This window comes from Borostomias antarcticus, assembly GCF_949987555.1.
Source record: "Borostomias antarcticus genome assembly, chromosome: 1".
Taxonomy (NCBI): domain Eukaryota; kingdom Metazoa; phylum Chordata; class Actinopteri; order Stomiiformes; family Stomiidae; genus Borostomias; species Borostomias antarcticus.
Window position 1 is genome coordinate 35977989 of NC_140234.1, and position 27500 is coordinate 36005488.

The 27500-nt window shown below is 46.2% G+C and overlaps 1 protein-coding gene across 1 annotated transcript in view; it reads right to left on the reverse strand.

Annotated features, from left to right (window-relative positions):
• The window catches only part of LOC311310580 (rap1 GTPase-activating protein 2-like), a gene marked incomplete at its 5' end in the record, with an annotated part of 60463 nt that overhangs the window by 26694 nt on the left and 6269 nt on the right, over window positions 1-27500 (reverse strand). Inside the window, 2 exons of the mRNA XM_084440090.1 lie at window positions 2963-2998; window positions 7804-7888. Coding sequence (XP_084296216.1) covers window positions 2963-2998; window positions 7804-7888 — 121 coding nt within the window. The remainder of the gene's footprint in view (window positions 1-2962; window positions 2999-7803; window positions 7889-27500) is intronic.

Below are 27500 nucleotides of genomic sequence, written 5' to 3' on the forward strand. Positions count from 1 at the left end.
GTGTGTGTTTGTGTGTGTGTGTGTGTGTGTGTGTTACACTACATGGTGGAGGGAAACATCTGTTACTCAACAGGAGGCCTCATTGTGATCTCTGGTTTGATCAAAGCCGCTGTTCTCTGATTTAATGCAATCCTCTTCGATTTCCTTTGAGACTCTGAACTCTGTGATCAACCACTCCAGAGGGGGAGAGAGAGAGAGAGAGAGAGAGAACGCGCACGTGTGTGTGCGTTCGTTTGTGTGTGCGTGCGCACGTGTGTGTGCATGTGTGCGTGTCGTGTTGCCTCACTCTCTTGTCCTCAGGTTCTATTGATCCGTTGTTCTCGTCCCATCACTCTCTTCAAAAAATCTCTCCTGCTGGCCTCAATCCACCCCCCCACCCTTCCATCCTTCCCTCAACCCCCCCCTCCTCTCCTCCCTTATGCAAGGAAAATATATTCCCCTTTATTTTAACTGTCAATATATTATAGTTTGTAAAATATATAGAGGAAATATACAGAATAATATATGATAGATACATGATATTATTTGGGCCCGAGCACTGGCGGTGCAGTGCGAGACCCTATTGAAATTGTAAGGATTATTATTCTCCTACTCCTACCTTCTTCTTCTTCTTCTTCTTCTCCCCAAACAAATGCCTTTTTGGCAGCCTAAACATCAATGAAAATGCATGAAACTTTGCAGATACGTTAGTCCCACAAAATTTGATATTTCATGGGTGACGGAAATGGGCGTGGCAAAACGGCTCAAGAGCGCCCCCTGGAAAATTTAAAATGCCGAGCCCCACCTTTCAGTTTGATGTAGGCGTACGAAATTCGGTGGGCATATGTAGTTTATTGAGACAAACTAAAATGTCTCTTGGAGCTATACCCAACATCCAACAGGAAGTCAGCCATTTTGCTTTTAATGTGCCATTTTTTCCTTGTTTTTACCATTTCCATGCCTCGTACTTTAACAAACTCCTCCTACAGATTTCATCCGATCAACTTCATATTCGGTCAGCTTCATCTTAAGACCTTTGTGATCAAAAGTTATCAAAAAATTGAGTTTTCACCAAACACCCTTGCCGTGGCACCCCGCCAAATTTTGACGTTTCGCCATAAAACAGGAAGTCCTCATAACTTCTCCATACATTATCCAATTTGTCCGATATTTCTCACGCTTCATGAAGGTTCGGTCCTGAACACATCTATGTGTCAGTATTGCGTCATACTTATAGCGCCACCTATTGGTGAAACAGGAGGTCCTCAAAACTCCTACATACATTATCCGATTTGCACCAAATTGCTGACGCTTCATAAAGGTCGCATTCTGAACACATCTATGCGTCGGTATTGAGTCACACTTACAGCGCCACCTACTGGTGAAAGAGGAAGTACTCATAACTCCTACATACGTTATCCGATTTACTCCAAATTGCTCATGCTTGATGAAAGTCGCATCTTGAACACATCTGTAAGTTAGTATTGCGTCATACCTACAGCGCCACCTACTGGTGAAACAGGAAGTCCTCATAACTCCTACATACGTTATCTGATTTACTCCAAATTGCTCAGGGTTGATAAGGGTCGCATCCTGAACACATCTGTGCATCAGCATTGAGTCATACTTATAGTGCCGCCTACAGGTCAAGCAGGAAGTCATCATAACTCCTACATACATTGTCCGATTTACACAACATTTCTCACGCTTCATCAAGGTACTGTCCTGAACACATCTATGCGTCGGTATTGAGTCACACTTAGAGCGCCACCTACTGGTGGCAGGAAGTTTCTCTCAGTACTGGACACCGAAATAGCACACCCTGTAACGGCGCCACACCCCGACACGCGTCGGGTGCGAAGGCCCGCTCACTGCTGCTCGCAGCCCTAGTATTATTATTATATTATTATATTATATAATTATTATATTATTATATTGAATAATACATAAGGAATTGCCGTTTTTCATATATTGCAGTATATTGGAAAATATAACCACTAGTTTCCTATATGGCAATGTATTGTTTTTCCAATATATGGCAATGTATTTTTGTTTCACAAGGGCAGACTCTCCAGTCCCTCCAGTCTGCACAGCAGTACCAAACGGACACAGATACAGATACACATCAGATACCCAGATACACGATCTGGTACCGAGATACCCAGATCAAATCAAAACTTGACAGGGACCACCGGCTTGACAGGGACCACCGGCGACACACAGTGGGATGGAGCTGGACACAAGGATGGCAGGGGGCCTCTCCAGGAGCCACCGGGAGCCATTAGGAGGACCTCCTGGTGCCCACGTACCCAGATACATGTCCTGGTACCACATGCCCAGAACATGGGTTCCTAGAGAGAGCAGGGTAGCTCCGGCTGTTCCCTCAGCCCGCTTTGGCCCTCAGCCTACTTATTATCCAATCAGAGCCTCAGCTTGAACCCTGCGGACTCGGCTCCTCCAAGTGGAAGCGAGGTGAGTTTGGAGCCGACTCGCTTGATAACAAGGTCGAGAGCGGAGCACAGAACCACTCCTGATTGGAGCCCCAGCACACCGTTCCTCTGGCCTGCTGGGGGGCCAGGATGGATGGAAAGAGTGAGTGGAAGAAGAGAGAAGAGAGACAGAGAGAAGGGGGGGAGCGGGGGAGAGAGAGAGAGAGAGGGGGAGGGGGGAGAAAGAGGAGAGATAGAGGGGAGGGAGGAGAGAGAGATAGAGAGAGGTGGAGAGGAGGAGAAAGAGGAGAGATAGAGAGAGGGGGAGGGGGGAGAGAGAGATAGAGAGAGGGGGGAGATAGAGGGGAGGGGGGAGAAAAATGGTGTGAGATGAGGACAATGACAGAGAGAAATGGAGAGAAACGGAGAGAGTGAGGGGGGAGCAGAAAGAGAGAGGGAGTGACAGGCAAAGATGGAGTGACAGACAGAGGGGGGGAGTGACAGACAGAGAGCGAGAGAGAGACATATGGAGGGCGTGAAAGACAGTTTCTTACCTGCATCCTTTCCAACATGTCGAAGAACTCTGCCGACTGCAACAAAGACACAAGGAGGACATTATAAACAAACCAGAGAGCTACAAACACACTCGACCTAAATACGGGATGAGTTTGACATTCGGCGTTAACTCTGTGCTGTTGCTTTGGATGAGGCAATGTTCAGTTGTTCAGATGTTCAGTGTTCAGTCAAGTAAAGCGGTAAAGCAGACCCAGGTTCAAATCCAGTGAGTTTGCAGCCAGGCTCGTGAGAACTGCATGGAGCCTGAACACTCACATACCTACAGAACACACCCCAAGAGCAGGGTCGATAGGGACACCAACACCAACATCCGCTCCCCCACCCCAGACACAGACACACACACACACACACACACACACACACACACACACACACACACACACCCTCTCTCTCTCTCTCTCTCTCTCTGATAACTAATATGTCCTTGCAGCCAAAGTCACAGTAGCCACACTTAATAAGAGGAGTTGGTATTTGGGTCTTGGCACAGAAATATACCTCACAGCTCAAGGACTAGAGTGATTGTTGAAGCCAGTAACCTTTGTGTGTTGGTCTTTTAGTGTGCCATTCACAGGCCTGGAGAAAACATGCTCCAGGGTATAAAAGCCAGGCCAGCAGATGGCTGGGTGAGGCTGACTGCTTTCTTACATCATTCTTGCTGTGCCTTCTACTTCTTCTGTACCTAGCCTTTACTTTATTTGTACTCTCTTTTTTTATGTAATCCCGCCTGGAAATAAACGTTCAACTTTTGAGTTCACATTACTTCAGCCTCTGGACATGCCTTCTTTTTGTTACTGCATGGCAAGGATGGTCAGTCAAAGAGAATGCGCTCTCAGTCAGTCACCATGGAAGAGACTAAAGGTCTCTACAGAGATGAAGGAATGCAGATGAAATGGAGTGATAAGTACAGACAACATGAAGTGGGCGTTTTTGTGCGCGCGCACACACACATACACACGCACACACACACACACACACACATACTGTACACACGCACACACACACACCAACACATACTGTACTCTCTGCTTTTCTTCCGTTGAAACCACAAGTTTGAACAGGAATGGATAGCATCCTAAACATTATCCTCCACCTTTTCAAATGTGCTTATGTAAAAGTAAGATGATATTCTATAGTATACTGCACACGTGACTGTACAACCATGTCGAACAGGTCTTTCAACTTACTGTAATACCATCAAGTACTGTATATCACCTTCCATGACTGTTACACACCTAATTCAAGTGCTGTCAGGTTCTTTTTAACAAGCCTCTGCTGACTTCCTATCTCCACTGTCTCTGATAACCTCTAAACTCAACATATAAAACCACAACACTACAACTACATAACCTCTACAACCACACAACTACAACAACATAACTTCTACAACCACACAACTACAACTACAACAACATAACTTCTACAACCACAAAACTACAACTACACAACCTATAAACCACACAATTACGCAACCTTTAAAACCACACAACTACAACTACACAACTTATAAAACCACACAATTACACAACCTGTAAAACCACACAGCTACAGGCACAAATCCTCTTACCTTCACTCACTCCCGGTCCCTCCCAGAGGAAGCAGAAGGCAGTAAAACCCTGTCCTCAACACTCACTCACACCTGGGTCAGGTAGCAGGGACTTTCCCACAGTCTGCAGGGTGTGTGTGTGTGTGTGTGTGTGTGTGTGTGTGTGTGTGTGTGTGTGTGTGTGTGTGTGTTTGTGTGTGTGTGCGTGTGTCGGTTTCTGACTGGTGTTAATAATTAACCCTGACCCTAGACAGGTTGTATGACTACATACATACTTTATCAGTGGATGAGCAAAGTAAACATAGTCACACACACACATAAACACCAAACCGTCACAATACATGTCCACCCTTTTCTGTCTGTCCGCCAGTCCGCCTGTCTGTCTGTCTGTCTGTCTGCCTGCCTGCCTGCCTGTCTGCCTGTCTGTGTGTCTGTCTGTCTGTCTGTCTGTCTGTCTGTTCACCCAGCCTCTCTGGGCCGGGAGATCCAGGGGCTGAGGGGTTAAAAGGCCCAGGGAGAGCTGAGACAAACAGACAGACACCCCCATGGAGCCCTAGCTAGAGGGACACGGTCACGGAGACCAGATGAGGCATCCTACCGTCTCTCTCTCTCTCTCTCTCTCTCTCTCTGTCTCTCTCTCTCTCTCTCTCTCTGTCTCTCTCTCTCTCTCTTTCTCTCTCTCTCTCTCTCTCGGCTCAGCAGCAACATCTCAATCTCTTATCTCCCATGACAACCCATCCAGCCTGACCCTGGTGCTGTCAGATTAGAGGAGGGTGGCGCACAGCGGCTTCTAACACTTCCTCCTCTACAACGACGCACTTCACCATCCCACACACACACACACACACACACACACACACACACACGCACACACACACACACACACAACCTCTTCACACACACACAAACACACACTCATACACACACAACCTCTTCACACACACACACACACACACACTCACACAACCTCTTCACACACGCACACACATACACACACACAAACACACACTCATACACACACAACCTCTTCACACACACACACACATACACACGCACACACACAACCTCTTCACACACACACACACGCACACACATACACACACACAAACACACACTCATACACACACAACCTCTTCACACACACACACACACACACACACACACCCACACACACACACACACACACTTAAGAGCTCCCATTGAGGGCACAAGCATTTAAGCTACCACACAGAGACAGAGATGTCTTACAGAACCCCCTCTGCAGAGCGAATCTCTGAGGAAATAAGACGGGGGTCAGTAGAGTAATGAATCAACAGTGTGGACAGCAGGCGGGAAAGCAGCTCTGTCTGGGAGCAGCTCCATCACACTGACAAGAACCAGGATGAAGAGAGATGATTACCTGAGCACTGGGTCCTGCTCTGTCTGTCTGCCCGTCTGTCTGTCAGTGTGTGTGTGTGTGTGTGTGTGTGTGTCTGTCTGTCTGGGCGTGACGCCACCGGGCTCCAGAAAGGCCCTGCTCCCCCCTGTTCTTTTGCCTACTAGGGGGTGTAGGCGGGACGCGGGGAGGGGGGCTCTGGTATATTTCTGTGCCAAGACCCAAGACTCTGTCTCTGTTCCGTTATTCTTTATTTAGGCCACGACATCGTCTCGATAACACTCGCTTTACAAGACACGCTTTGTCACCATTCACACATTCTCATCTAACCATTCTGAGTTTTCTGTGTCAAGTGTTTACGTTCAAGCAAGAACCACTGACATACTTACTCACATGAATATCTACAGTGCCTGTCTCTCTCTCTTTCTCTCTCTCTTTCCTTCTCTTTTCTCTCTCTCCCAGTATCTCTTGCCCTGAAAAAACTCTCATCCAACTCACCTCCCTCCTCCATCGGTTCTTGTTTCAAAGTCTGAGAACCTCTCCTCTCCTCTGTTCAGATCTCTCTTTCCATCCCTCTCTCTCCTCTCCTCTGTTCAGATCTCTCTTTCCATCCCTCTCTCTCCTCTCCTCTGTTCAGATCTCTCTTTCCATCCCTCTCTCCTCTGTTCAGATCTCTCTTTCCATCCCTCTCTCCTCTCCTCTGTTCAGATCTCTCTTTCCATCCCTCTCTCTCCTCTCCTCTGTTCAGATCTCTCTTTCCATCCCTCTCTCTCCTCCTTCTGTCTGAGTTCAAACAGGAAAGTCAGGTACGGGTGTTAACTGGGCAGCGTGGAGTGGAACAGGTCCTTCCTGTGTGTCTACACACACACACAAACACACACACTGTAATACACACTTTCCCCCCTAAGCCTCTGGTTATTCTCCAAGTCTGGCGCCTGTCTCAGAATGTCAGTGACGTGGACTGTCATATACAATGGTTCAGATCAAAACGTTGACAAAGCTAGCATTTTCGAGAAAGTTGATAATTGCTCTACCACCGTTTTGGTCATACAATGGATGTGGATGGGCATCTTGAAAAATCATTCAAAAACATGTTAAACTCTCAATTTCAAAGACAAGAAACTCACCGAGTTGTTAGTTGGCGTTCTGACATATAATTTTTTTATAATTTTAAATATTTAGAATTTTAAACCTCCGCAAACTAGTTAGCCTAGCAACATAAACAATAACAATAGCTACCGTAAGTAGTTCCGCTTCCTGAATCCCCTCTGCGGATTGATCTACACATCTACAATGGTCGCTTCAATACAAGTCAGTGGATTTCATAAAATGATCAATGTGCGTGCGTGTTTGTATATGTGTGTGTGTGTGCGTGCGTGCGTGTTTGTATATGTGTGTGTGCGTGCGTGTGTGTTTGTATATGTGTGTGTGCGTGCATGTGTGTTTGTATATGTGTGTGCGTGCGTGTGTGCGTGTTTGTATATGTGTGTGTGCGTGCGTGCGTGTTTGTATATGTGTGTGTGTGCGTGCGTGTGTGTTTGTATATGTGTGTGTGCGTGCGTGTGTGTTTGTATATATGTGTGTATGTGCGTGCGGTGTGTTTGTATATGCGTGTGTGCGTGCGTGTGTGTTTGTATGTGTGTGTGTACGTGCGTGTGTGTGTGTGTTTGTATATGTGTGTGTGTGTGTGTGCGTGCGTGTGTTTGTATATGTGTGTGTACGTGCGTGTGTGTGTGCGTGTGTTTGTATATGTGTGTGTGTGTGTGTGTGCGTGCGTGTTTGTATATATGTGTGTATGTGCGTGCGTGTGTGTTTGTATATGCGTGTGTGCGTGCGTGTGTGTTTGTATATGTGTGTGTGTGCGTGTGTGTTTGTGTGTGTGTGCGTGCGTGGACTCCTACCTTCATGGTGGGAGGGGCGGTACGGGGGGGTGAGGGGGGACATTCTCCCAGGGGGATGTTGGAGATGGTCAGCAGTTCCTGCTTCCTGGAAGACACAAGAGAGGACAGGAAGAGAGGATGAGGACACGAGAGAGGACAGGAAGAGAGGATGAGGACACAAGAGAGGACAGGAAGAGAGGATGAGGACACGAGAGAGGACAGGAAGAGAGGATGAAGACACAAGAGAGGACAGGAAGAGAGGATGTAGACACGAGAGAGGACAGGAAGAGAGGATGAGGAAACGAGAGAGGACAGGAAGAGAGGATGAGGACACGAGAGAGGACAGGAAGAGAGGATGAGGACACGAGAGAGGACAGGAAGAGAGGATGTGGACACAAGAGAGGACAGGAAGAGAGGATGTAGACACGAGAGAGGACAGGAAGAGAGGATGAGGACACGAGAGAGGACAGGAAGAGAGGATGTGGACACAAGAGAGGACAGGAAGAGAGGATGTGGACACGAGAGAGGACAGGAAGAGAGGACGAGGACATGAGAAAGGACAGGAAGAGAGGATGAGGACACGAGAGAGGACAGGAGGAGAGGATGAAGGCGAGAAGAAGCATGGCGAGGCAGAGGGAGGATGTACAGCATATGTCCAGAGAGGAGGGCAGGAGGGGGTAAGAGACTGTCTGAGGAGGTCTGGTCTGGATGAGAGCCAGCCCAGGGTGCCAGTCGGGAGAGAGAAGCAGTGAGGTGTGTGAGTTCTCTCAGCTGTCAGTAGCACGTCTCTCCAGCACGTCTCTCCAGTCCCTGTGGAGAGGCTCAGCTATCCTGGTGAGTCACTTTGAGATCCCCGATTCTCTCAGGTGTTCAGAGCTCTCTCTCACTCTGAGAAGAGTGTGTGCGTGCGTGCGTGTGCGTTCGTGAGTGCGTGTGTCTGTGTGTGTGTGTGTGTGTGTGTGTGTGTGTGTGCATGTGTAGTCCCAGTGGAGGCTAGAGGGAGTTGAGATCCTCCTCTGAGCAGCATGGCCACACGTTAAAGTCCAGGTTAACCCAGTTCAATTTTTTGTTATGAGCTTCACACACCACAGGAAAACATGTCATTAACCACCCAGCCAAATCTGAGTGATTAAAAATGTCGCTAAGTATATAAAATAAGGCTTCAAAATCGGTTAAAAATCAGCAGCATTCTCTGGTCTGAGACCGTGGGGGCGTGTCTGCTGAAGGCACCGAAACCACACCCAATTGCGTGGGGAGGGGGTGTGTAGGGAAGAACCTGTCAAATAGTACCGTTCTCTGGTCTGCATAGTCACACTGGCACGCCGTCTCTTTTGTGGTAGGAAGGCACAGCTTTGTGAAAACAGGAGAGAGGAGTTGAAATTACACTTGTCTAATGAATCAAACGCACAGATGCTTCCTCCTAACCTACCTCCTGACAAACACAGGTAAAACTGTAGCTACTCTATACCAACGCGCCAGTGTTACTGCCCTTAGATGCAAAATACAAAAACAGGCAACGAGGAATGTATGAGTCTGTCCCTATTTTCTCCCTGCCACCTCCGGACCCATTCCTATCCCTCCCAGGCGATCCTGTCGTCCCTTGGGATCAATGGAAAAAGTTGTTTAAAATGTACCTTTTAGTCACTGGCTTGAACAGAGCTGATAGCGCGAAGAAGCGTACTACCGGAGTTGATAATCGGGACAGACTCATCCACTCTCGTTGGCAATGTTATGTGTGAGATAATTATTCTCACACATAACATTGCCAACGAGAGTGGATGAGTCTGTCCCGACGAGCACTCGGCTTCAACTTTCCCGCAACATATCCAACAGAACTGGAATGTTCAGCCAGTAGCCGCCGAGCACCGCTTCACTGGGAGAGGGTGCGTCTTTCTCCAGCTGCAGCTGGTCTACCTAACCATCCCCCTCGCTCCCGCCTCCCGGTCTCCCGCTGGACAAATATACTGTAACCATTACCGGTGAACCCATACGCACATCAGGTGCCACAAATATGGCAGGCAGTTTCTGTATAGTTAACGCTTATAGTCATAATATATCATCCGTAACGTTATTTGGTGGGTGGTCGCCTGGTCGGTGCTGCTAGCTGTTAGCTAGACTAAGGTTATATACACACTCCCATCTGAAACAAGCTACATAGCTAATGTTAGCTATAATTCCTCCTAAGATTACATAATTCATCATAGCTGACATTACCACATACATGTCAAGACATATTTTGTATATTAACGTAGCAGTGTATTTTCCTATTGCTTACGTTACCTAGCTAACGTTATAACGTTAATAAGCTATAAGCACACAAGGCAGCGGTGTCGGCACCAAAGGTTGATGCGACAGGAGGAGAATGGAGGCCGTGGAGGGAGATGGTTGGCTCCGCCGAATTCACCAGGACCAGTCGTGAGTCCGTGATACCCAAAAGCCTCATATTATAATTGCAGAAGCTTTCGGGAGTGAAATGTTTGCTGCAGAGGCGGGCGCTAGCGGTGACAGACTCTGTAACACCATGGCTCTTCAAAAATGCTAACCATTTGCTTCTCATTTCAGCTTTACTCGGGAGTGAAAGAAGCAGACCTTATCATCCCATTCCTGCTGGCATCCAGGAAGGATGCATTTTCGTTTAGTTTTATGCATAGGCATTGCTAACTAAGAAAAACTAGCTAATTCTAGACTGTTGGATAAAACTAGCTAATTCTAGACTCAAGATTGAGCAGGAGAACCGAAGATTCAAATCCGTTCTAGCTTTATATAGTGTTAGGGCGGGGATATGCTAAGAACACCGCTCTACGTCATCCGGTACCGTTTTAAGCCCGCCCAGAAAATCCAGAAATCAAAACTGGTCAAAAACACAAAACTGGTCTAACTTCACAATTCAGTACTACACATGGTTCATCCCATTTTTACATGTTATCAGCAATGCATCACTAACACATAGAATGTGTTTTCAAGCAAATCTCGGATTTTGGTTAACTGGGACTTTAACTAGCCGTCGCTGTTGCAGACGAGGACAGACAGGGGCTGAGACACACAATTACAGCCCATATCTACTAGCCTCGTGAGACCATCCTGACCTAGCTCACATTCTGTTTCTCTCTGCAGATCTCTGTCTGGCATTCCCCCTATTTCAAACGATTATTGTGGGCGGGAATATTTGCCTTGACAGACTAACTCCTTCGGCCAATCAGCGTAACAAATCTTCTGAGAAACCCTTAATTACTGCTTGTTTCTTTGGTAGACTGTTTTCCTATGGGAACCAATTAGAGGCTATGTTGTACTGGGGGGGCAGAACAGTAGTCAGAACACAATCCCTGATTGACCCGGTCAAAACGTAATCAGGGAATAATCGTTCGAGATGGAGGAGGTCCAGACTGAGCTGCAGAGCGAAACTGAATGTGAGCTCACGAGATCAGGATGGTCTCACAGGGTTACACTCCACCCCAACAACAAGCTAGAGAGGGAGAGGGAGACACATCTACAGTATTGGTCAAAAGCTTTGATTCCACAAAAAGCGTAACTTATCTCAATTGGCTAGAGCAGTTGAAAGGTCACAGTTGCTGAAGAGCAAGACAATTGTGTTATGGATATGGCTAACCTATTTACCTGTGAAATACAGGGCTTCCTACTTCAAATAGAATTGTTGTGTGGTTTTAACTGAAGTGGCACATGACATGAAATTGCTTTGAGGTCGCAATAAATAAATGGCAGTCACATCAATCATTGGAGATTACAGATACGTCATTGTTAATCTATCCTTAAATTGGCTATGGGAGATGGGGCGAAGCTAGAAAATTGTGGTCAAATTCTCAGCTTTGCAACTGATATAAATCCTCTCACTATATGATCAGAGCTGTTGCTTCCATCTGGCCGCAGATACAATGTGCCGAGATGCAGGACCAATAGACTTAAAGGAGTAGTAAAGGGAAAATGCATGTTTAGCCCTGTTTTAAGGTTACTTATGATCATATACAATGGTTCAGATCAAAACGTTGACAAAACTAGCACTTTTGAGAAAGTCGGATAATTGCTCTACCACCATTTTGGTCAAACAATGGATGTGGGTGGGCACCGTGAAAAATCATTAAAAAAAACATGTTAAACTCTCAATTTCAAAGACAAGAAAGTTACCGAGGTGTTAGTTGGCGTTCTGACATATAATTCGCCATAAAGTAAGATTCTATTTCATCTGGAAAGGCTTTTTAAAATATTTAGCATAGAACTATTTAGTCGCAGCACATATGTGTGTAAACGTCCGCAAACTAGGTAGCCTGGCAACATAAACAATAACAATAGCTACCGTAAGTAGTTCCACTTGCATCCCGTTCACAGATCGGTGAGAACGGATAGCTAGTTGTGCTTACATAGAGCGTAGGCCTGTTGTGGTTTTTCACATGCCTCTGTAATATAATCTTTAGAAACATCTTTAGACACGAAATAGCTTCCTCACTTGCTCCAGCACGCATGCGCACAGTGTGCTGGAGCAACAATTGCGCGCTGTGCGCATGCATGCTGGAGCAAGTGGGGAAGCTATTTCGTTTCGAAAGACGTTTCAAAAGATCATATTACAGAGGCATGTGAACAACCACAACAGGCCTACGCTCTATGTAAGCACAACTAGCGATTCGTAAAGACAGATTGATGAAAACAACCGTTTCGCAGCAGAAAATAGATTTTTAGAAGCTGCATTCTCGGTGCCCCCACCACCGCCATTACATGGATATACTGGCTCGCGCTGGATTTAAAATTTCTTCTACATGCCTCCGAACTACACCAAAGTTATCTCGGTGAGTGAAACGTCTTATAATATGTCGTAAATAAGGTCCAGGTTGTCAAAAACGAGCATTGTCCTTTAAGAACTCACTGATCCCTGCGGCCATTGGCCTTTTAAATAACTCAATGTGATGTGGTTGTTGTTTATATTGTGTCTGTTGTGTAGTGTTTTCTGATGTTTATGTGGTTTTTCTGCTGGCTGTGAGACAATTTTCCCCTAGGGGATAATAAAGTTTCTTGAACTTGAACTTGAGCTTTGACGCTAGCCTGCATGTGATTGATTGACCTTGGTATCCCCTGGTATTGAGGCTCAGTGACTCATACAATAGCACACCTGTTAGTGGAATCGTCTTGACTAAACTGTGTTCAAAGAGAAACACATAACAAACACAGCCCCTATTTTGTTTCTTTCACTTTGGTGGAAACACACAGGGGCAAATTCCCAAAGAATGGATTGCGACCACTTACACAGTGGCACCATTAACATGTTATTTGTGCTCTTAACCTATTCACTAAAGATATTGCGCTAATAATAGTCTAGTGCAAATGCTCATACGGTGTTGCAGCTGAGTGCAATTTGCTCCTGATAGCTATGGCAGCGCAGTCGGCTTGCAGAGCAGATGAGGGCAGACATTCCCATAAGCCCTTTTTCTATAACATTTGCGAGTGAAGTAACTCTCACTACTCTACCACTTGCAAGCGTATTCAATTAGCGCATCAAAACATCGGGATTCAATCAATATAATTTTTCCACCAACCATGTCGCAGTAACTTTTAGATGTGCATCAAGTTTGAGTGATTTTTTTTATGGAAAAAGGGCTAATCACATTATTTCTCATGATATGCTTTACTGTCTCTACAACAAAGTTGTTGAATTCAATCTTTGTTACCAAAAGTACATCATTAGGCCTACGACCAAACATAAAATGAAAAGTAGCATGGCCGTGACACCGTTTATAAATGCACTTACCACCAACTCAAGACACAAATAATTTCATAACTGCGTCGATCTTGGGGAATTGGACTGTTTTTGCATTTGCAGCCCTCTACCTATCCAGCCTCCTCCCATTTCATGTTTCGAACAATCCCACTATTATTTCAGTACCAAGTACTGTCCAATCAATCCAGCGTCCTGTAAAAACTCTAAATTGACTGAAACCTCATCAAAATTCGCCCAGCGGGCATTGAAATATGGCCACCTCTGGTTTAAATAGCCTTTTTGAATTTTGAAAATATCAGAAATAGATTCAGCATCCTCAATAACCCCAAAACCACTCCAATATTGTCCAAATTGGCCAAGCAGTTGCTGAAATATTGTCCATATATTATGCTAATTAATGCTAATTTTGTCAATTATGCAAATTCCCCAACCTATGTGTTTCGTCTGTTAGCATTTGTTAAAAATAGACCCTTTTGCTTAGGTAAGTGAAGTTTCATGTTTATCTGACACTTGTAAATATGAGCGCCTCTCCTAACTAGTCCGACAACGATTTATTTTGACGGCAAAGTGAATGGACCAGCAAAGGACTGTTGTCTGGCATGAGCGAGCGGAATGCGACAACGGGACTGAGAAGGGCTAGGCTAGTTGAAATGTAGAGTAATATCTGAAGTAAACAGTAACCCATAACCTGGCTGCACGCTAAGCTAAAGCTAAGTTCGGGAAATGAAGCCCAATGATAGCTAGCTAACATTAGCTAGTGCTAGCTAACACGCTAGCTAGTGTTAGCTAGCTAACTCAAGGCCCGGGGAGTCGGAGATACTGTGCATGTTCTCTCAAAGTGCTTTAGCTAAGGTTAGCTACTACAAGCTAGCTAGTCCTTGTCACTCACACCGTACGTAGCTAAACTATTCACACAGCAAGCAACGTCAGCTGACTGGGACTGTCCCTAAGGTAGAATAACCAATGTTGTGAAAAACATTTAACAACTGGTCAGTTGATATGTTGCACAGCAATCGAGCAGGACAATATCATTAGGGCTAGGTTAGGTAGCTAGCAAAGTCAGCTTGCCTAGCTGGTATGGTTATAGGCTCATTCCTATGGGATAGCTTAGTAGTTTGTGATTTAGCAATGAGTTGACTAATCACTAGATCAATATTTTCAGTTGGGGATAGGACTACAACACCACCTGTGCTGTGGCACCAGGAATCTGCTCTGACCACTGTTTTTATTCACCACCATATCATGTTATTATGCAGATTAAATGTACTGTATGTCTACGCGACACAAAAAAGGCTTTATATAAATGTTATTTTTGGCTGGGGAAAAAAAGGTTTGGCGGGTACAATTTTTCATCTACCAGACATTTGGCTGGTGAGCTAAAAAGTTAATGTTGACCCCTGCATGTATGCAATTATGTATTAAATTTAAAGTGAAGGGATTAAGAGAGGATGTTTTTCTCCAGAAGTTATTAAAGTCGCACTGAAATGAAAAAAGCATTCTGTCCCATTTTGGTTTACATAATTGGTCATAGTGTTCACCTATTCAACGAAGTATGCCAAAAGAATTACAAAATTCTACTTTTGTTGTAATCTTATATCAAAGTATATAATTTCTTACTTCCTGGAAAACGGTAGGTCACGTGCAATGACGACAACAGGTACCTTGGATTTTAGGCCAATAATCTCACGACATCCACCCATCAATCAACGCTATCCTTCTATCGAATCTGTCTAAAGTTCTTAAAACCCGTCCACTTGTCAATGTTCCAATCAAATTCCTCTAAACATATGTCCCACCTTCATAGCTTGTTTGCGTCGGAAATACGTCAAACTACGGAAGTTAGATGATCTCAAACGTCCGTTTCAGTGCGACTTTAAGCAAATCGTAACCCATAAACTACAATTATGATGGGATCTGCAAGTTAGGAATTTCTTGTAATATGGCTTCAATCAGTATTTCTGTTCATTAATTGAGCTTTTTTCTGTTTAGGTACCATAAAAGCAAGTGAACTACCTCATTGACAAAGGGATGGCGTCAAGAGCAGCAATGCAGTCATCAACTACGTTTCTTCAACAACTATGGAGTTGGAGAAACACATGTGGACCTTCATTGTGACAACTGCAGTGGACAAAACAAGAACAACTTTGTGCTGTGGTACTGTGCTTGGCAGACCATGCACAAGCTTCACCTGAAGCTGGACCTACACTTCCTGATTGCAGGCCACACCAAGTTTTCCCCTGACTGGTGCTTTGGCTTGATCAAGCAGCGCTATAGGAAGTCCAGAGTGGACACTTTTACTGACATTGCTGGGGTGGTGAGAGACAGAACTCCTGTGAAGAAAGTCAACACCCCACAGCTTGTCGGAGTTGAGGATGGCACAGTGCTTGTTGAAAGCTACAACTGGCACCAGCATCTGAGTAGCTATTTTAAAAAGCTCCCAAACACTAAGGGGCGAATTCACTAAAGCAAATTGCGCCCGCTAATTGCACCATTACATTGCGCGTCAGTTGCGCCAGCTATGTGCTCCGTTTTAAAAACCTATTCACTAAAGACATTGCGCTAATAATATCCCAGCGCAAACACGCCCATTCGGTGTTTGCGGCTGAGTGCAATTTGCTGCTGATATAGGAAATGACTATAAATACAGCGCATGCAGTGCAAACAACTCGTATGCATATCATTTGACGATGGCAGACAGAAAGAGAAAAATACGATTCTCAGACCGCGAACTTGAAGTCCTCACGGACGAGGTTCAAAAGCATGCCTCAGCTTTCCACCAAAACGGCTACAGCCAAAAATCAGATTTGGGGTTTAATTTCACAAGCAGTCAGTGCCATTTGTGTGTGTAAACGCGGAAGACTGCAAACGGAGGTGGAATGATTTGAAAAGACGAACAAAGGAAAAATTGTCATTTTATGTTATGCAAGTTGCAGCACGATGATCTGGCATACTTTTGGGGGAGTGTATAACATTGCCCCACCGGTACGATCTAGGCATCTAAACGGCTTTTCAGGATTCCAAATGTGCGCTCAATCACACCGCGCGTCCTGATGTGAGCCCAGTTGTACGCCGCCTCTCCAACGTTGGAAGGATTACGCACGGGAGTCATCAACCATGGCTGAAGATGATACCTGCCGTCACCTATGATACAAAAGCAAAATATTTTCAAGACCATTCAAATAAAAATAATATTGTGTAGGCTATGTTTTTATTTATTTATACCTATATCGGCCCCCAGCCGTTCAATGAACAGCTATAGGGAATGCGCAGTTTCGCGTATAGACTATTATACGCACAGTTTCGTGCTATGTAGGCTATTATAAATGAGTATTATTCATTGGGGGAGCTTGGACTCGCTGGGGACGGGTGGAGAGACGCATAGTCAACTGAGCCTCCCCAGACGCGACTTCATCCTCCAGTTGGCTGAAGAGCTGCGCGCTCTGGTGTCCAAACAGCTACCGCTGTGGTTCTAGTGTTAAATCAAAAAGTGACCTTCTTCTAAATATTCTCTCACGAACAACATGCCTGGCATTGCGATGCCGAATTCGCCTCGCAACAATCACTGCTGCCATGATCAGTGGAAAGGCTGGCCATGACACCCCTTGCGCTTAAATACCACCACGTCTCTGAAAACGCAATTAATTTCACTTTAACTGCGTGAGGCAATTTGCGCCGATCTTTGTGAATTGGGCGGGTTTTGCAATAATGTTCATTTGCATAGAAAGGGGAACATTCTCCGCCCATATTACCTAATTTAAATATCAGCTAATAACACCGGCGCAGAGAAACGCAATGACGAAGGCAACGCAGTTAACACCGTATTTCACCCTTTGCGAGGGCTTTGTGAATAGCAAACATAATTTTTGACTTATTTGCACAGGCTTTGCGTCATGAGAAGCTGCGCAATCCTTTAGTGAATTCGCCCCTATGTTACCAGCACTTCAGGTAATTATCATTGTCATGTATTAGCTATTCCATTTTATGGACATGGTATGGTTGTATTTTATTTGTGGCCAATATTTTAATGCACTATTTTAATGCAATATCTCCCTTCTGTTCTGTTGCAGCTTTGATGCTGGGATGCCTGGTGTGGTTGAGGCCAGAGAACACTGTGATGCAACCCCAGTCAGGTGTTGGCTGCTGTGCAACACTGATGTCTAGCCCCCCAAAAGATGGTCTTCAGGTGCAAGCCCCACCCGGACTGGACATGGCCAGACAGCAGTATCTGATCATGGATGGCTGTGACTGTGTCCATGATACAGGCAGTGCAATTACATAACATGTCAAGTATACTGTACAATAGTATCCAGTAGTGCAGAGTAAGTTCTCTATTGTATAGACAAGGTGTTCAATTGCTCAAGTGTTGTCAGGTGTTGGTTTGAGTGTACAGTGGTGCAGAGTCAGTTGTTTATAGTACTCTGGTTGTACTATACATAGACCCTCACTCTAATTATAACAATGGCACACATGCCACCTCCTGGACCAACAAGTGAACACGTGACACCTTGCACCTTGTCTATACAATAGACAACTGACTATGCACCACCGTACACTCAAACACTCGAACCAACACCTGACAACACTTGAGCAATTGAACACCTTGTCTATACAATAGACAACTGACTCTGTACGACTGTATACATGTGCATTACATGCCTCTCTTCTTTACAAAGATGGTCACAACCACAACATGTCCTGAGAGCACATGCAAAATAACAACTTATGACTACTTTTAATGTGCATGTCTGTATGTTTAATAAAGCATTTAGGAAAAGTTTCAATCAAGACTTGAGTATTACCTATTCTGTTGAGTACTATGTTTACAATTGTTCATTCATGATATTATTACAATTGACCTTTCAAGTCTGCCTACACTTAGGTTACTTAGCTAAGAACCATTTTAATTACAATTTACTTCTAAGGGCAAATCCTTTACTTTCATATCTTCATATCAATATAATATCAAGATCCTAGTAGATCCAAATAACCCACTGTGTCCTGGGTCTACTTATTCACCACCTAAAGGGAAGTGCAACACAGCAAGTCATGACCTTTATCCAGAAACAAAAGTTGAACCCATTGCAGCAAAATAGCTAACATTACAGGAATCATCAGTGTAACTGCTTTAGCCACTGATGTACTACCATTAATGTTATGGAAGCTCCTGCTAGTTGTTGTGAGCCCATGAGCTTACTGGCTATCCCGCTCTCATTGTGCTGGATTAGCATTGGAAGCATTGGAACTGATGTGTCCAGGTGACAAGACCCATCTTTATTTATCAGACACTACCGTCCTACCAGTCCCGCACAGAAACAAGCCAGCCAACACGCATAAGCCAGGCTTGACCTGGCTTGGTTCTTTTGTATTGTTGTATCTATTTTTGTGTCTCTTTTTCCCCTGTCTTGTCTATTGTTCATTATAACATTCATGGATATTGTGTATATATTGAGCACCTCAAGAATAAATCATTTTCTTTTAAAAGGAACAGTTTTGGTTGTCAGTCTGGCAGTGTTCGAGCACCACACTTGTAGGCTAGGTGTTCCATCTACCGGCTGTGTTAGCGTACCGGCTCCGCTGCATTCCTCCCTCCTCTCAAGATTCCTCCCTCCCCCTAGATTACATCTGAGGGAGGTTTGTAATAATATGCAAGTTAGTATCCGGCAGTTTCTAAGTGCTGGGGACCCATACTGTACATTTCTAACTTAAAACTTAGTTGGCAAGTAGACTACAATGAGGCTCATTTGCATAGAAAGGGGCAAAATCTATGCCAAATGTATGCATATTACCTGATTTAAATGCCGGCAAATGGCACAGGCACACATACATTTATCATGGCGACGCAGTTAGCAGGGTATTTCACCCTTTGCGAGTGCTTTGGGAATAGCAAGGTTTATTTTGGGGTTATTTGCACAGGCATCAGAAAAAGCAATGTAATCCCTTCGTGAATTCAGTCCACAGACTTCCTTTAGTAATTGCATGACAGGAACCTCGGCCGCAGCTTATGCCCAGACTGTCAAGTCCAGCGTCAACTTACAACCTCAACCCCAGCCCCAAACCCAACCCCAGCCCCGACTCCAGCCCCAGACCAACCCGGACCTCAGCCCCAGACCCAACCCCGACCCCAACCTCAGCCCCAACCCCAACCCCAGCCCCGACCCCAGCCACGACCTCAGACCCAACCCCGACCTCAGCCCCAGCCCCGACCTCAGCCCCAGACCCAACCCCAGACCCAACCGCAGCCCCGACCTCAGCCCCAGACCGGACATCAGCCCCGACCTCAGCCCCGACCTCAGCCTCAGACCCAACCCCAGACCCAACCCCAGCCTCGACCTCAGCCCCAACCCCAGACCCAACCCCAGACCCAACCTCAGCCCCAGACCGCACCCCAGCCCCGACCTCAGACCCAACCCCAGCCCCGACCTCAGCCCCAGCCCCAACCTCAGACCCAGCCCCAGCCTCAAACCTGGTCTCACAAGCCAATTCTTTCCACAGAATCAGCATTCGCACAATAGAGTTCTGTCTCTTTGTCTTCCACAAGCGCTTTTCTTAAGCATGGCCAAGGGTGGACACTAACTAAACACACTACACACTTCACACACACACACACACATACAGAGAGAGTGCATAGCAACCACAGTGGGTCTCTTTATCCCAAACATACTGTAGTTTTCTGTTGGACTTAGTTGGGTAGTCTATCCCTGGGGCTGGAGACTGTTCCATGTGTGGTGCGACATACCTCTCTCTCTCTCTCTCTCTCTCTCTCTCTCTCTCTGTCTCTCTCTCTCTCTCTATTTTTCCTTCTCTCTGTCTTTCTATCTCTCCCTCTCTCTCTGTCTCTGTCTCTCTTTTTCCTTCTCTCTCTCCCTCTCTCTCTCTTTCTGTCTCTCTCCCTCTCTCTCTTTTTCCTTCTCTCTCTGTCTCTCTCTCTTTCTCTCTGCCTCTCTCTATGTCCCCAACAAATACACACATACCAATATACAGTACAGTCAATGGGTGCAGCTGTCAGTGTGTGAGTGCGTGTGTGTGTCTGTGTGCATCCGTGTCCATGTGTGCATGCGTGCATGTGAGTCTTTGCATGTGTCTGTGTGTGTGCGTGTGTGCAAGCGTGCGTGCGTGTGAATGTTTGTGTGTGTGTGCGTGTGTGACATGCATGCGTTTGTGTGTGTGCTTGTATGTGTGTGGGTGTGCGTGTCTGTGTGTGTGTGCGCGTTTGTGTGTGTGTGTGTGTGTGCGCGCGCATACGTGTGTGTGTGTGTATGTGTACGTGTCTGTCTGTCTGTGTGTGTGTGTGTGTGTGTGTGTGTGTGTGTGTGTGTGTGTGTGCGCGCGCATGTTTGTGTGTGTGTGTGTGCGCGTGTGTGTGTGTGTTTGTGTGTGTGCGCGTGTGTGGTTGTGTGTGTGTGTGTGTGTGTGAGAGAGAGAGTAATATACAGCAGAGTTGCTGTCCTTGCCGCCTGTCTCCGTGGTAATGAAGCAATGCCTGCGTCACCATGACTGTCCCTCTTCCAGGGAGGAGGAGGAGAGGAGGGAGGAGAGAGGAGAGGGAGGAGAGATGGGGTGGAGGGAGGGAGGAAGAGAGGAAAGAGGGAGGAGAGGAGCGAGAGAGGTAGGAGAGGAGAAGAGGGAGGGAGCGCCTGGGGGAGGAGTGAGGGGGTGGAGGAGAGAGGAGGGAGGGAGGTAGACGCAGCATGACAAAGGAAAACAGCAGAGAAAGAGAAAGAAGAGAAGGCCCAGGGAAAAAGAGTAACGCGAGAGAAGTAACAATAACAGACAGACCTGCCTCTAAGGACAGACACCTTAGACTCCTTAACCCCTCCTCCTCCCCCTCCTCCTTCTCTCCCCTCCTCCTCCTCCTCTTCCTCCCCCTCCTCCTCCTCCTCCTCCTCCTGCTCTCTCTAAAGGTGCACATACGTCTTCTCTGACGTTAATGAGGCATTGGGCTCTGGAGACGCAGACAGAATCAGATAGTCTGGGCTCAGAGCTGTCAGTCAGGGCGGGAGACTCAAACCCCGCCGCCACTGACGAAAGCCCGCTCAGCTCAGCTCAGCTCAGCCCAGCTCAGCCCCGGGGCCGTAGCGGCGAGACTACCGTACCGTGTGTCGTTACAATACTCGTCTACCTCAATACGCAATCTGAGCTCCGCATCAATATGAACACATGTGTCAATCCCCCCCCCCCACCCCCGGCCGCAACCGAACCCAGCCCAACGACCACCTGCCCTCCCTCGCAGTCTGTGTTAGAGTTAATTAGATCTGATCTAATCCTAATGACTGTTCCTGGTTATCTAGCGTTCCTCTGATACAGTACATCCTCCATGTGCTTAGCTATATTGATTACACTCGGGGGAACGAGGGTTGGCAGGCAGGCGGGCCTCGCTACTCAACCCAGCCAATGAGAGGGGAGGAGAGGGTAGGAGAGAGTGAGGGGAGGGAAGAGGAGCTAAGCAGAGGGGGTGAGAGGAAAGGAGAAGTAGGGAGGGTGAGGGGAGGCAGAGAAAGGAAGGAGGAGGAGGAGAGGAGGAAGGGCGGAGGATGGGATGAGAGCACAATGTTCTTTCCAATTAAATCCTAATAGCGAAATCTCGTTCCAGCCCTTGATATGTGCTGTATGATATTTGTTATTATTGTAATTCAGCAGATTATACACATACCACACCTCTAATGCTGTGGATGAGACGGAAAGACACTCAGCAGAACATGCTTATGAACGAGGTATAGAGATAGAGAGGGACAGACAGAGAGAGAGAGAGAGAGAGAGAGAGAGAGAGAGAGAGAAAGAGGGGGCTGGGCTGGATGTGTCACTGTGCAGGGCAGATCACCCTGCAACAGGACATGGCTATATGGTAACTTCAGATGAAGATACATAAAGACTGAGGCACTAAGTCCTCCATGTCATCTTCATCGTCATCATTATAAGCATCATCCTCCATTATCATCATCATCATCATCCTCATCATCATCCTCATCATCACCATCATCATGTCTAGTGATAGTAGAGGGTAAGGGTTTGGCTAGGGTGTGGCTGTGTCCTGTCAGTATTAATGGCTTCTCTCTGACACATCTCTCTATCAATTACAGGTCTATCTGTCGAAGAGACGGAAATAGACCTAATGGAAATGCCCCCCCCCCCTCCCCCCCCACCCCAGTCACTCTCCCTAGGCCATGGCCGAACACACACACACACACACACAGACACACACATACACACACACAGACGCATGCACACTTACAGTATACTGTATGTACACACACACACACACAGATGCGCATACACACACACACACACACACACATACAGTACACACGCAGATGCACACACACATACACACTGTGGTAGAATTTCCTTTAGGCGAGTATTAATTTCTCTATGGTACATTAAATATTTAATCATTCTTATTTTGAAAGCGACCGCTGGCTGGAGGTCTGAGGTTTTGTGAGCTCATTACAGGCTGGCCTGTTCTTACAGTATAAAACTTGCCAGGTTGATAGAGAGCTATCCCACAGTTACGCACAGCAACGTTGGTGTCCATAGGCCCAAGCCTCTAGCGCCACCATCAGGTCAAAGTCACACAGACATTTTCTGATCATGTTCACTAGCTCCACCCTTAACCTCTCTGTCACTCCCCTCCATCTCTCTGACCACTGTCCATCTGCTACTCCCTCTCCCTCCTCCCCCCATACTTCCTCCCCCTACCCACATGGTTGGTCTCTCCTACGGACCGTTCCCCGTCTGCTATCTCTGCCCTCCCTGCCCCCGAATCCTTCTCTCTCCTACTGTACCATCTGATTCTGCTTCTGATCTTCTCCTCTCTACTCTTTCCTCTTCTCTGGACAATCTCTGTCCCCTCAACTCCAGGCCAGCAAGGCACACTCCACCTGCCCCTTGGCTATCGGACTCAGTGCGTACTGATAGACGAAGCCTGAGAATGGCTGAGCATAGATGTGACCACCACTGGAGGTTTGGTCCTGATGGACGGTCACTTTTTTTTCAGCTTTTTACAGATTATGAAAGTGTAAACAAATAATGTGCCATACAATGAAATCTGCAAATATTTGACGATGATTTGCTTCTGTGCATGTTGGTACACCTGAAATCACTAAGCAGAGAGAAAGGGATTCAAAGATTCAGAGCTGTTCACACTTCTCACAGGACATGGATTTTTGACGAATATGAATTATTCGTGAATCTAAAACTGTTGTTTGTTATATTGAGTGGGTTCTTTGCAACTTCAATTTTCGTAATATGAAAAAAGGAAAACAGTACAAAAATAATAATAATAAAAATATATATATTTTGAACTTGAACTTCCTATCCCTTCTTTCTGCTTTCTCATCTTCCTATCCAATGCTAAAGCTGCTTTTTCCGCTCTAAAACTCTAACCTCTGCTTGCGATCCTAAAAAACTATTTGAAACCTTCTCTTCACGACTCCAACCCCACCCCTAGTCCTACTCCCTCCCTTCTCACTGATGATTTCACCAACTTCTTTGACAAGAAAGTTAACGATATCAGATCCTCTTTCCCTCATCCCCCAGTCAACGTTGAACGCATTAATCACAGCTCCCCACCCTCCCCCTCTCTTCCCTCTCTGCTCTCTCTCCGCTCTCCACGTCCCTCCCTACCTTCCTCTCCTCTCCCCTAACGAGGTCATCAACTTTATTACATCTAGCCGCCCCACCATATGCTCCCTAGACCCTGTCCCCTTATCTCTCCTTCAGTCTGTTGCACTTGAACTCCTTCCCTTCCTAACCCACCTCATCAACACCTCTCTCGTATCAGGATGCTTTCCCTCCACTTTCAAGACTGCCAGGGTCACTCCCCTCCTGAAGAAACCATCACTTGGCCCTTCTGACATCAAGAACTACAGACCGGTTTCCCTTCCCTTCTATCAAAAACACCTGAACATGATATCTTTAACCCACTGTCTAACCGTCAACTGTATCTCCACCAGAACAACCTCCTGGACCCCCACCAGTCCGGGCTCAAGGTAGGCCACTCCACTCAACCTCCTTGCAGTGACAGAATTAAAGAAGAGCAAACTCTCTCTCCTCTGTCCTGATACTCCTAGACCTGTCAGCAGCATCTGACACGGTGGACCACCAGATCCTCCTCTCCACCCTCGAGGAGAAAGGTGCCACAGGCTCTGTACGCTTATCTGTTTGCATCCTACCTGACGGGCCACTCCTACCAGGTGACATGGAGAGGGTCTGTGTTGGAACCACTTAGTCTGACAAGTGTCAACAAGTGTCAGTCCTGGGTCCCTCTACACTTCATCGCTGGGTTCTGTCATTTGCTCGCATGGCTTCTCCTGCCACTCTTATTCCGATGACACCCAGCTGGTCCTGTCATTCCCTCCTCTGACACACAAGTGGAGGCACACATTACCTTGTGCTTGGCTGATATCTCAAGTGGATGACGACACACCACCTCAAGCTCAACCAGAACAAGACTAAGCTGCTGTTCCTCCCGGGGAAGGGCACTGAAACCTGACCATCACCATTGATGACACAGTGGTGACGCCAACTCGGACTGCGAGGAATGTAGGCGTGATCCTGGACGACCAACTTTCACATCCGTTACACACTCTTGCTGATTCCTGCTCTACAACATCGTGAGAATTTATCCTTTCCTCACTGGTGAAATGGCACAGGTGCTCATCCAGGCTCTTGTCATCTCCCGCCTGGACTACTGAACTCCCTCCTTGCCGGGGCCACGGCATCAGCCATTAAACCCCTGGAACTTGTCCAGAAAGCTGCAGCTTGTCTGGTGTTCAACCACCCCAAGCTCTCCCACACAACTTCCCTTCTCCACCCTCTACACTAGCTCCCTGTAGCAGCCACATCCTGTTTAAAACTGGAGGAACAGCTCCCTTCTACCTACACCCCCTCCCGACCACTACGCTCTGCTAACTCAGGGTGATTGGTTGCCCCGTCACACTGAGGCCCCTGCGGTCGATCGGCACGGTCACAGCTCTTCTCTGTCCTGGCCCCACAGTGGCAGAATGAACTGCCCACTGATGTCAGGACAGCAGAGTCACTGCCCATCTTTCACCGCATGCTCAAAACTCACCTCTTCAAGAAGTACTAACCTGATCCTCTCTCTTAAGCACCTACTGTATGTATAATTTATATTTTGCTATGCATGAAGAGACAGTCTCTATGGTGGCAACTGGCTGGACACAGACTCTCCCCGTTTGGTGCAGAAGAGCTGGTGGAATGGACTGACATGCACAGACGTGCAGGTTAGAGACCTGCAGTAAGCAAACACTGCAGGATGATCCAGAACATGACTTTGAACTTGAGGAGTCAGATGACGAGAGACAAGCAGTTAACTCTCTTGTTAACACCATCAAAGTACACACAGAGCTTGATAACAATAATGTAACCTTCACATTCCCATCACTAATGATATGCTGTATATGGGATTAAATGTACAGTATCATTGACTAAGTATATGTGAATGTCAATGTTTTTATTATATATAAGATTCCTAACCTCATTGATGTATTCCTTATTATTCTGTATTTTCATTGTGTATTTAAACAAATGTATAAACACCAGTTTGTTCTGGCTTTGGTCTAGTTAGTTTCTTAGTAATAATGCCCTTCTAATATAAGGCTCACATTCACCTCTCACAATTAAATAATATAAGCAGGCTATATTATAGATTTCCCGAATCCTTAATGTCCTGTGAGTATTCCAGTTTCTGTGTTTTGTATCCCTGGTGTTCCTAGATGCCGCAGGGCTAAAAGAAAGTATAGTTTACATAAAAATGGTAGAAAAATGTGTCACAACACACACTCAAGTATACACACACACACACACACACACACACACACACAGAAACCCATGGCCTCTGTAATCAAGCTGATGACAGCTTGCTGTAATGGAAGCAGTTTGTTTCAATTGTGTTCAGTGTTCCATGGCTGTGTTCCGAGAGCAGGTGAGACCATTAGAATTCATCATATAAAGGATCATTGGAGTTCTGAGGAGTCACACACACACACCGCACACACACACTCTAAGGAGTTCGAATAACGGGGGCGCACAGGCCAGAGTAGAGTGAGGACTATTATCCCTCCAGGGACTCCTGGCCAGGTATCTGAGAGGGTCATCGGGTCTGCTGTTTCCTTTGAAAACTCTCTCTGGTGTTCAGACTTACAGGCTATATATAGACAAACACACACACACACACACACACAAGCACGCACACACACACACACACACACACACACACACACACACACGCAGAGCAGAGCAGACCAGAGCAGAGCAAGAGGGGAGAGGAGAGGACTGACCACCTAGTGAACCCAATAGTCTCATTATCAGTGACCAGGCACACAGATACAAACACACACACACACACAAATACACACACAACTGTCAGGGAATAATTGGAGTTGCTCTCTCAAATGCAATTTGAAAATAATTACCGCCACAACATCGAAGCAAGCAAACATGCTAATGAAGGAATTAATTGTGAACCAGAGATACAGAGATACAGAGCGGCAGTGTTACAGAGCTGCACAGCTGCAGAGGGGCAGAGCTACAGACTTACAGTGACAGTTACAGAGTTACTGTATAGAATTATAGTTACAGAGTTAGAGCTACAGAGATCTAGAGCTACAGTTACAGAGAGACATGGTTATAGAGCCAACGAGTTACAGAGTTTCAGAACTACAGAGCTACAGTTACACAGAGACAGAGTTACAGAGTTATAGAGTTACAGAACTACAGAGCTACAGTTACACAGAGACAGAGTTACAGTGTTACAGAGTCACAGAGCCATAGAGTTATAGAGATACAGTGAGATAGAGCTACATAATTACAGTTACAGAGCTACAAAGTTACAGAGACACAGAGTTACAGGGAAGAGCAGAGCGTACAGCATTAGGCAACAGGATGGAAGGCAGATAATTCAAGGTTAAATACAGCTTTTTCATCATGTTTGTATCTCTTTTCAATCAGAAAAGAGTGGGGGGACACACACCTACACACA